Raw genomic sequence first — 12,354 nt, forward strand, 5'->3', positions numbered from 1 at the left:
AATTTGTCGTTATTCCAGAGATAGGAGAGAGGACACTGACAGACTTTGGTGGTCAGAGAAACGACAAAGAAGAAAATACAAACCCTATGAGGAAATAATCATTTTTCAAATTTTGAGTGGAGAGAAAATTATTAATTTTCAAACTTACAAAAAAATGTGATAAATTTATAATTTTTTTGAATATTTTTATTAAATAATAATTTTATCTTGTAACAACAATAAACTTTATTACATAGATTGATATTTAAATATTTATAATTACTAGGGAACCAATCAAACTTTCATCCAACTTTAGGCGGAAAATAATGATTTGACCTGTATAATACGTGGGTTCATTGCGGTGATCCCCTGTTTCGTAGTAATTTCATTGAAACTCTTTGGAAATTGCGTAACATTTGGTTAACCGACTTCATATCCCCTGTTTCGTTTCAGAGTAATTTCATGGAAACTCCTTGGAAATTCTGTAACATTTGGTATGATTTTTGGCTGACCAACTTCACATCCCCCGTTTCTTAGTAATTTCATCGAAACTCTTCGGAGATAGTGTAACATTTGGAATGATTTTTGTTAGCCATCTTCTTTTGTAATATGTCAATGATCACTCCTCTATTAAAAAGATAACGAAATGTCCATGGATGATCTTTTAGCTTAGATTTATTTTTTTTAGTAATATTATATATATTTATTTTAAATACATAAATAAGTATATTTATATTTATTATTATATAATTATATATGATTTTATTTTTAATTTAAAACTATCTAATTATATAATAATTCACATAAATTATATATTTATTTATTTATTAAAAATGAATACATAGTTTTATTATATTTTTTTTCTCTAAATTTAGATTTCAATTTTAATTGAGAGTTGATTCTTTTAACATTGAACATGTGAAAATTTTTAAGGGAGGTTTGTGATGCTTTTACAGTTATAGTGGGATGAAATATAATTCTCAAACTTTAAGGGGAGTTTCAAAATTATGATAATATTTAGGGGAGAAATTAAATTACCCCCCTTGACTTGAAGTCTACAGCCGAAAGTGCAGTCAATTTAAGCATTAAATTGGAAATTTGCGTGTGATCAGGTAGACATCAAATCATTGACCCTGCCTGCCGAAGTATTTTAAAGGTTTTTGTGATTGCAATGGCTTGCATTATTTATTATATAATCTTTTCTTAATTATCGTCACCCTGTGATCCCATCTGAATCAACTCAATGTTCATCTGGAATGAGAATTCAAGTTTAAGTTTAGAAAACCTGATTTCTACTTGTCCCCACAAATTGTCAACTGATTTATCTTTTCTGACTTTACCTTTAACAATCCTTTTTTTTTTTTTTCTTTAACTTTTTTGGAAAGCTTTCTAATGGTAGCCAAATTCAAGCCAATCCTTGTCCAGACCTGAGACTTGCTTGAAGCCACCCCTCCCATACATAGGATTAGAAGAATCGGTGCTATTTTGGTTGCACCCAAATTATGTAATTACATTTTTAGCATTAGAAAAAGTTGGAATGGCTTTCTTGCATTGCTAGCAAGAATTTATTCAGTTTTGCATTTTGTACTCTGCACACAGCTGTATTTAGGCCAGAATCCAGATATGCTCTGCGTCAAGCAAGCAAAATGAAGTGGGTGGGGACAGTAAAATTCAAGGCCGAAAATCTCAGACTAAAGGGGCACAAAGAAAAAGATAGTGTGATACACAAGTAAAATACAAATATACATACAAATGATAGAGGAATGTTTGTTTTATCTTTCTTCTTTGGCCAATAATTAACTCAATACATTAGGTATCACATACTCTTGGTTGATTCCAAAATTTCATTTGAGAACTTGGTCTTCCTAGGACTTCTTCTCCTTCACTGGCCAAATAAAAGAGATGACTCTTTCAACAAGTGATCTCAGTTCAGTAGTCATCATATATTTTCTGTTGATAACCTGATTTCATCCAAGGAAATGGTCTGCATAGGAGGAAAATATAATTGTAATAGAGCAGTATGCAATTTTACAAAAATGAAACAAATATGTCATCAAGAGTTTAAAACATGGTTACCAGATTACCAAAGCTTTGTCACCGAGATTCATTCATCTGCCTCGTGTGCAAACACACGCGTGTATACTTTGTATAGGGGGTCAATTTCAAATTTTCTTTCTTTCTAAATCTATTAGTCGATAAAGAAAGATAAAAAGTAGGACATATAATCAAGCAAACTAACTCTTCAGAAGTACCGATTACAATCAGGGCAATTCAATGTGATGATAATAGAATATATTGCCATACAATCATCAATCTACTTAGGCTTAAAAGCATTTTGTTATTCTTGGTAGACATTTGACAATATGACAAGATATTAAAGCTTTGTGATGTCACTTTGAGTTAGAGTAGCATTACCTGATCTTGGCCAGCAAAGTCATTATCCGGAGTGAGAAAGAGCATGCAGTGGCACTCCTTCCTGCAAAGAGAAACACACAAAAGAATTCGTTAGATCAAGCCAACTTCTATATTTGACGACATATTCCCTCCCAAAGTCTGATTCATTACATCTTAAGAACTATCCATACAACTTTCTTTTCTTAATCATATTTCAATCCTTCAGGCAACTCTCTAGCACATTTTAAGACAATAATGACTACCTATAAGTAGGATTATTGATATTTTTCCATCAATGACCTCACCTAATCCATTGTTTAGATTCAAAAATTCCTTCATGAATGAAGATGCTTTGTCATCACACCATTATATTCACTAAATAAATAACTATCTAAAGTGAAGTAAACAAAAGTGATATTTAATGAATTTGCACAGCAAAAGCTTGGAATCCCTGAGGCAGCTGGTTGTATTGGCAAGTTGATATTGATACCTTTTCTCATATAGTGAGAAACACCCTTCTTTGGAAAAAAAAAATCCTAATAAGATATATGCAAGGGATATGGCATATATATTACTTTGGTGATATTGATACCTGTTTTCATGTCGTGAGAAACACCCTTTTAAAAAAAATCCTAATAAGATATAGGCAAGGGGTATGGTATATCTATTACTTTGGTGCTAACAGTCAGAAAATTTAAAATGCCTAAACAAGATCAAACATTCATGTATGCATTTATAACACGTACATTGAAATTACGTAAACTTCTTTCCTCAGACTCCATGATGACCAAGATGAGCTAGTTTACAACCAAGGAAAATGAAAAGGTCATAAGAAACGTGTATGATTGAAAGAGTTACTACCCTCTGCTCATGAGATTGAAGGGAGTTAACTTCACCCATTTGTTTAAGAATATTTGGTTAGTGATCCCAATTGCGTTGACAGGCTTTTTATCTTCAAACCTAGTAGCATGATTTAGCTAGCCTGAGCTTACATTACATGTTTTATTTCTATACACAAATTGTGGGATAGATCATGTTATCTTTTCACATAAGAATGTCTCTATACTCACCATGTAAATGGATAAGGCATTAAGTCAACTCACTCCATGGGCATAGTTTAGTAACCTCTCACTCTAACACCCATGTTTGTCTTCTCACTTATATCTCTCTTGATCCAGAAGCAAGCTCTATTGGCTGCAATGGAGTCTCTATATGCATCTAGAGTTTATCACTTTTAATGCCCAAAATTTTATATATAAAATGTTTGATCCTGTTTTGGTGAGTATAATTTTCTAATAATTCACATCAAAACGGAACAACATACGAAAAAAAAGAAACTTTAGTCGCAACTATTACCCATCAATTATCATATATACTCCAAACTATTTATTGCTACACAAAAACAAACAAAATGCACGATACAAGCATGCAATAACTAAGTTACTGAGGTACAATCCAGAAAGTCAATGCAGTGAAAACTTCTAGCAAGCAAATTCCAAATGAACATCTTCACACTCAGAATTAACCCAAAAAGACAACAATGAAAACTTTTAATAAGCTAACCAACAAAAGAAAGATACAAGGAAACTTTTTTCTGACTATAATATGGTTACACAGTTGCAAAGATATCGAACCTTTCTCTCATAGGAACACATGGACAGTTCCAAAAGCCCTGTTGGACTTCAGCAGTTTTATCATCATAATGCCTGTAATGTAATCAACCCAAACTTGACGGGTTATAACAGAAATTTAGACATTTAAATATGGAAGGTTTATGTTGTGCACCGATATGTAATATATTATGACAGTCAACTCATATGCATATCACTTGACAAGAGCTAGATGACAGTAAAGACACTAACCTGCATGGACAAAGAGGTGCACCCAATGAATGTTTATGATCTGCCAATCCCTGCTCAAAATTTTCCAATATTAGTTTTTTAAAATGTTTATCTTTTCTTCTTTTCAATTCAAGAATGCAAAAGTATATTAAGTTCAAATCTTCAAGGAAAAAAATATAGATTAAAAAAAATCCAAAGATGGGTCTCAATGATTATACAGCACTTATAAATGAATATATTAGCATTTTTATCAAAGGGGAACCAAAACTCTACCAAGATATGGGTTCACTATTCAGAAAATTAAGGAAAACCAATGCATTCATAAGGGTGCACAACTAGATATGACCAATGTTTACAAAGAAACGGATTAATGAAAACAATTAGAAGCTTAAATTAACAGGAAGCATTAAAGACTTCAGTATACCAACACAAAGTTTTCCAAACCAACTAAAGCACCAAGTTCATCATCTAACTAATGCTCGACATAGAACAATTTTCAAGCTACTTATATTGAAATAAATAAACTGATTTTGTCCTCTAGCATAAATAGACATGCACTCGCACAGTCCCATGTTGCAAAATTAAACGCCCACACAATAATTATTCAGTGCTCTCACATGAATAATTAATCTTCAAAAACAAAGGACCAAAAAGAAACAGCGAAATACAAAAAAACAAATGCAATTCTGTTTTTGATAACCTAAAAATCCACCAGATCCATTATCCATATAGCAAATTCAAACTCAAAATTTAAGTCCTCATTGGACCTTACTAACTTCAGCAAGTAGGACACTTGGATTTCACAAGGTAGGTGGCTCTGAGAAATTGAACATCAAATCTTGTGGGAGTAAATTACAGGTTTTACCACACAATTAGCAAGCCCGCAAGATTGAAAAACCAATGCAATAAAGGATCACCAAGCAATAATAACCTCTACATACAGTGATTAAACAAGCATAATTTAAAACACTTCAACAGAATGAACAAAACTAAACACAGCCCTCCCTATTCCAATCCGAAGCATAACATTCCAACAAACCCATACAGATTAACTAAACACTAAACTATGATCCATTAAAATCATTTAGATAAAATTTAATAACAACATAAGTAACAATTTTATCCACACAAAACTTACGTAAACCATCTCAATTTCAATCCAAGAATCTGTCAAACATAACATTCCCACAAAAACCCCATAAGCATAAAGTAAAAGTGAAACCATAATCAATTCAAATTATAAAAATAGAGTACCTTGATAACAACTGCAGTGACACCTTTGTCCACACAAAAGTAGGTCTCAGATTTTCTTGCATACTGCTCAGAGAATTTCCTCATTATTTCAACCGACTTCTCAGATGGCTCCACTGGCATTACACAGCAGACACTAAATTCTCGATTCAAGCACAAAACTTTAGAACCAGAAAGCAAAAAAATCAATACGGGGTTGTTCTATTTTTACCTTTGCATCGAATTAGAGTCGCAGGACGGTGCTGGACGGCTCTGGTTCTCGGTGCTGACGGACAGATGAGAGATGAAATGTTGGAACCATACAGAGAGGCTTGTGGAGTCATGTTTGGTTGACACTGAAACAAGAAGAAGAATATTAAATTTGGCTTTGTTTGTGTTACATGCGTGCTCGTCTAGGATTTTGGTTGTATCAGTGTTAAAACCATAAGTTGAGAAATATCGGGCAAGAAATTACACAAGCCACTCAATTGGTTTCCTTCTGCTTTGGACGTATCGGGCTGGGCCATTGAGTTTGAGTTTCAAGACAATTTTCAATCCAATCAATTAAATATTTATACTTCAAACGATATATATAAAAAAAAAAAAAGAGAGAAAATACTTAGAAATTGATACATTATTATGAATATAATAAAGGTTGATTTAAATAAGATTAGTTCAAATTCAGTTTAAATTCAAAACAGTTAACTCATAATTGAGTTCAAATTATTTGAATTAACCAATAATAGGGAAGAAGAAAAAGAGTAGACGAACAAGAAGAAGAAAATTTGCTGAAAATGTGAGTTTTGTTACAACAACACTAACGAGGACTTTGATCTCAAACTTAGCTTGAGATTGACAAATTGAGAATACGAGGTACTCAAACTTAGTTTATTCTAACAGACCAACAATCTAAGCCTCAACTGACTTATATCAAATCCACCCATAACTAAAAATATGTTAATTACAGATATAAAATAAATCCAGTCATACCTTAATGAAAGTGGGATCAAGAATAAGTAAGGCTACAGCTTTCTTGGAGCGTCACCCTTTTGACTGCCAAAAAAACTTGACTAAATTTGTGCTTACAACTTCCAAGACCGAATGGTTTGGCAATTTTGTGACTTAAGAATTATGAAAGAACTATGGATTAATTTCGTGAAGTTGATGTTACTGCATGAAAGAGTTAATGATTTTCTGTGTATTTGAAGAGGAGGATGTAACAGTCATTCAGCTTTTATAAAGAGTGACTTCTAGTTATAACTACTAATCTTCTATGTAGAGAGATACAATTAAGAGATAGATCCGGCAGTTTCATTGATAATGCTGAAAATCAGATGGAGTTAGTAATATATTTGTACTTTGTATGACCAGTAGATACACTTGCCATCAATCAGAGAGGAATATCAGTAGTGTTTTGTTGATAGTCTAGAGTTTTCTGAAACCACCCTCTACTTCTTTTCGTCTTTTAGTAACGGGGTTTTTCATTCCTTTGAAGGATTGAATCTCTGATGGCAAATTCCTTTCAGGATAAGGCTATTTGCATACTCTTAGGTGTGTGTTTGGTAGGGGCCGGCCGCCGTCCCGTTTCTGTCCATCTCCTCAACTATTCCCTTTGATGGAACTGCTATTGATTTCCACATATAGTAACTCCAAATTATATAGAAAACTAGTTGAGAAGAATGCTTCCAACACGTTCTTGAAACTTCACATGCACATTTAACTTGAATATTTATATTGAACGTACAACAGCTAGGATCTTCTTCGCATATTCACTTAGTCGGACAAGATAGATAAACTACAAAAGCTAGTCGAGTCTGAGGCATGATACATGTGTCAAGCATCCTATTCTAGAGTTTGTATATAAAAATTGTATTATAGTGTAAGAAAATACGAAAAACCGTAAAAACTATGAAAGGGAGTATTTTGTGCCACACTAGAGTGAGCGGAAGATTTGCAGCACAAACAAAGAGAACACTTCTTCATTTTGTAATCTTCTTCGATCATTATGAATATTTTCTCTAACTACTGTCCATAGTTTTTCCTAATTGGGTTTTCATGTAGATATTATGTTGTTGCATTTCTTATTTTTTTGTGTATTTCATATTTCATTTATTCTCCGGTTCCCGCAGCATTCAGAAATATAAAATAAAATAGATCTGCCAAAATTGCTAGCTAAATGGTCTCTTCTAGCTGTATTTTTTATTACAAATTTGGTCTCACACCTGCACATATCAGATTTCTGTATCACTGTAAGCGTATCATTATTACAATATAAAAGTTGAGTTCCAAACATTTAGATTACTATAGATTTGTGTTCTCCATTGACCATTAACTTCCAAAAACATTGATGGAGATATCAGAACATTTAATGGTGAAAAGGTACACACAGGAAGCTGAAAACTTGGGAACCATAAATTGGTAAAGAGAGTGCAGAAAAATAACATGTATTTTCATCTTAAGCATGTAACTATAAGCTTTATTCATGTACAATCATATATTTGACTATAACTTGATGATGACTTCTTACATGTAAGAAGCAGTTGCAGACACAAAGATCAATTTCTTTTGATGTATGAACTATTGGTACCTAGGCTATAAACTTGTAGAAAAAGGGTTTCAGGCTCTCAACCAAATGCCAGAAACTAAAAACCCTAATGCAATCTTCACTTCTAATTAACAAAAAAAGAAAAGGGAAATATGGGAAACCTGCCTTCCTTCATGATATATGTATATATTCCATCGGCTAAATAAATGGTAACTAGATCTTACCTGATGAAACAACTTTATCGCCTTAACAACAACGGGTAAACAGAAGGCAAAGTAAAACAAGTAATAAGAATCTTGGACCATAAACAAAGAAATCAACAACAATTTTTGGTCTTTTGTATGAGAATACATGCATATACATGAATCTCACATACAGTATTATCTTCATAATTGATTGCCTACATAAATGTAATCCAAAGACTGTTAATTTACTTGGCAACATTAAAGTCGTCCGGACCAAGATGCTTCATTCCCCTAAGAGAGAAGGATCATTTTTTTAAGCATGGAAGTGATTAAATAGAAACCATGCTCTAGACATAAATAGGTCAGACATGTAGGATATATAGAAGGTGACCTGCACATGTTCATATCAGCATGCGAAGACTAGTCTTCCTGCTTCCATTTATTTATGATATTTCCTCGCTTCCTTTTGGTTCTCTTTCAGTGTTGCCTTGAAATTTTTTTGTGGCTTAAACTTATTTGATGATAATAAAAGAAGGAGAAGGTGTGGGAACAATGATGGCGATTTAGAAGATAAGGTGATAAGATAGAGGAAGAGAACATGATGATTGATGTTGAAACAAAATTAAAATTCCTTCAAGGGTTTCTGTGCCTGCTCTCTCTCACACAGACTTTCTACTCTGACACAAATGAGGGAGAGAGAGAAAGAAAGAAAGTGGAGACTATGATTCATTAACCATTTATTAATTGTTCAAAAGCTGAAGCTGACCTAGAAAGGGAGAGTTATAATGAAACATAAGGGAAGGGAAACTGGATTCCAACTTTAGCCCCACATCTCATACCCAACGCTCATTGAAAGATATAATTCCCCAAGGCTAAGGATATGCCTGTCTGTCTAGAAGACTCTAGATTGACAAATTAATTTTGTACTTTTGCTTTCTTCTTATCTTAAAACTTCTTTTTGGTTTCTTAAGACTAGTTAAAAATACAGAAGGGGTTAATAAACAGTGCTCAAGTTTATAATTCAAGAAACCAGATAATTTGCCTAACTTTTCTTTATCATATAATGAAAAATCAGTATTAAGTTTTGTGTTTTATGTTATGTGCGTGAATATTTGTTCTTACCAACACATTTTTAGGGCAAATTATTTCTTCCAATGAGACAAACCCTTACAGCTATGGTGCATCAGGCCTGAGAAGCGGTTTGTACAAGAAGACTACGGTAACTTCAAAGCAGACATGGAAATCAGGTCACTCGTACCATTTGCCCATGTTACTCTTCCTGCTACAAATAGACAAACCCTTTACTTGTTTTGAGTGGAGAATTTATTACACATTCTCTGTGTAACCCTATCATTTATTCCAATAGTCAGACCTTGCTCCTCCGAATTAAAATTGCTTGTTGATTACAGAAGGCCTCCTTTATTCCCTTGAAATCAAGCCTTGTAACTTGATTTTAACTAATTTAAGCTTAAGCTAGCACAAAATTTGAACAAAAAACGTGATTGGCAGGAGAAATACATGAAAAGCATGCACGACAGATGTAACGCCAAGTTCATTTTAATTTATAGCGGTCATAGAAAAATCTCAAAAAAAAAAAAAAATCTCTGTTAATCTAGCAGTCGCATGACAACTTTAAACATGACAGAGAGATTGTGATACTGATCCTGATCAAGATTCAACAGAAGGCTTCATGCTATTTTTGTAAGTTGAAACTAATTAATTGAACTTTATGCTATGACAGTCAGGAATAAAGTTCATCATCTGCATAATACATTCAGAACACAAGAATGAATTAACCAAATGAACAAAATTTTATAAAATATATAAACATTAAAAAGGCTAGATCCATTTTTCTGGTCATGCTTATTAACTTGCAAACAATAATTAACCAATGAAAAGTACATAAAGTAGGTCAAGAAAATCATAGAACATGAGAAGAGAGATACGAAGTTCATACATAAAACTTACCATAACATACAAATCTCCTTCTTGATGCCCTAAAAGCAGAACTTACAAACCACATAATATGATAATTAAACTCATGTCTCGAAAACAAAACAAGATCTAGAAATTGCATATAAGCATAAAGTTACTACAGAAAATATAGAGAGAACTTATAAAATTTGCTTGATCTAGAAGATCATCGGACCATGATGCTTGATTCCCCAGAAGAACACTTCACAGTTCACACCCTTCACGGAAACACTAAAAAGTAGGCTGATATAAAGGCGCAGGATAAGGAAAGGTGGAGCGTTGAAGATGACAGAAGTTAATCAATTTCATGTTTTTGTTGAAGTTGTTGAGAAACCACACATGTGTCGTTGTTTCTGATTTAGCTTTCTTCTTCCTTTTTATAGGAGTTATGATGTTTTTAAAAACAAGTTGTGGTGGGTGATCATCATGATGTTGCTTGGAGGTTTGTGGAGTAGTCGTGGGAACAATGATGGTGATGGGGAAGAAGAAGAAGAACAAGAAGGTAAGAGAAAGAGAAAGAGAAGGAAAGTTGATGAGGATCATGATGATGATGATAACTGAAACAAAGAAGGAAAGAAAGCAAGGTGGAAAATTCATTCAAGGCTTTTTGTGCCTAGCTTTCTCTTCTCACGCTCTCTCACTCTTCCCCCTCTGACATCAAGAGAGAGATATGATGATGATGATTCATGAACCCAAGGCTCACTTTATTAGGAGTGTGAAAGAGAAAGTGATTAGCAACCCAAGAGTGATTAGGGTTCTTCCAACCATAATCTTTCAATTTACCGTTTCAAAACACTTGTTTATTATAAAGTATCATCAACCCTTTATCATATGTGTGAATTTTGAGGCATTTCTGCACAAAAGTGTACATATATTATGAGTGATGAATGGAAAAATATGCATTTTAGGGTACAAGTTGAAGCAGCATGATTCATGAATTGCATTGAATTATAATTTATCAGGCACACTTATTAATGTTGCATTTTTATTACGGAAAATGATTATTTTTCACCTAAGTTTTAGTCTTATCTTAAAAGTATATCTACGTATGATGAAAAATTCAAATATTTTTCTATCTTTAAATCATAGTTAAGTTTTTTGTTAAATATAGGGGTAAAATCGTCATTTTATTATTTAAATTCAAATTATATAATTTTATCATATTTTTCCCTCCAATTTTAAAAACTAAGTTTTACCCCATTCATGAACTTTGAAAAGTGACTTTCACCTCTCCCCCCCCCCCCCCCCCCCCCAAATCTCTAATTTTTTTTTCACTTTTCCTCCAACCATCGATAACGACGTGGCTAGAGAGAGTGACTAGCGTTGTCTAGATCTAGACGACGCTTGTTGACCTTCACTAGATGACAAAGCGTTGTCCAGAATGGACGACGAAACGTCATCCAGAATAGATAACTCTCCGTTGTCTAGACTGGACGACGCTTCGTCGTCCAAAGATTTGGACGATGATCATTGTCCAAAGGTGGTCGACCTCTAGATGAAAACTTCTCCATTGTCCCTAGAGAAAGTAATTGTATTTCAGGCGAAAAAAGTGAATTTTTTAAAACTTAATTCTGGAGATAAATGTTAGTTTTTCAAATGAGATAAAATTTTAATTATTTAATATTATTGATAAAATGACAAATTTACCCCTTAACCCTAACAGAAAATATGTGGGTGGGTCCAAACAGATTAAACTTTAAGTAAGTATTTAGATTTTTTATCAGGGATGAGTATACTTTTAAGAGAAGATAAAACTTGGGTAGAAAATAGTCGTTTCCCTTTTTATTACCTTCAATATTGTTCATATCATATGAGGATTTGAATAAAGTTATTGAATCAATACCATAATTAATTTTGTAAGACAATAGTTGTATACAAATTTTATTTGACTAAATTACGTTGTAATTTGTCTAAACTAAAAGAAATAAACACCTAATACTAATCTTTACACCTATTAAAGAGTGCTTTTGGTTGAAAACCATATATTTGTTTTGGTTTTTAATTTAAATAAGGATCAACTTTGGTCAAATGTAAAATCATATATTCTTAATTTAATGATCTTCTTATAATCCTTAAAATATTTGTTAAAATAATTTAAATTCTTTCAAATAAAATTATTTTAAATAATTACTCTTGTTTTATTTGATATCACATCCTTGATTATGATAGTTAGTCGAAATTATTATTTTAATGACATAATTAATTT

At 32.7% G+C, this 12,354-nt stretch overlaps 1 protein-coding gene across 2 annotated transcripts; it reads right to left on the minus strand.

Annotated features, from left to right (window-relative positions):
* Positions 1 to 1,649: 1,649 nt before the first annotated feature.
* LOC123197842 (ferredoxin-thioredoxin reductase catalytic chain, chloroplastic-like) lies at positions 1,650 to 6,669 on the minus strand. 2 transcript variants are annotated; one of them, XM_044612288.1, is made up of 7 exons: positions 6,435 to 6,669; positions 5,677 to 5,800; positions 5,469 to 5,581; positions 4,236 to 4,285; positions 4,008 to 4,079; positions 2,395 to 2,455; positions 1,650 to 1,963 (listed from the first exon to the last, which is right to left on the minus strand). In XM_044612288.1, the coding sequence occupies exons 2-7, from the start codon at positions 5,786 to 5,788 to the stop codon at positions 1,919 to 1,921; spliced, it is 453 nt and encodes a 150-aa protein (XP_044468223.1). In that variant the 5' UTR covers positions 5,789 to 5,800; positions 6,435 to 6,669; the 3' UTR covers positions 1,650 to 1,918. The 2 variants fall into 2 exon arrangements, with proteins under 2 accessions (XP_044468223.1, XP_044468222.1); XM_044612287.1 differs by lacking the exon at positions 6,435 to 6,669 and having other exon boundaries at positions 5,677 to 5,885.
* Between the last annotated feature and the right edge of the window lie 5,685 nt (positions 6,670 to 12,354).

Source organism: Mangifera indica, chromosome 15, assembly GCF_011075055.1.
Source record: "Mangifera indica cultivar Alphonso chromosome 15, CATAS_Mindica_2.1, whole genome shotgun sequence".
NCBI classification, from domain to species: domain Eukaryota; kingdom Viridiplantae; phylum Streptophyta; class Magnoliopsida; order Sapindales; family Anacardiaceae; genus Mangifera; species Mangifera indica.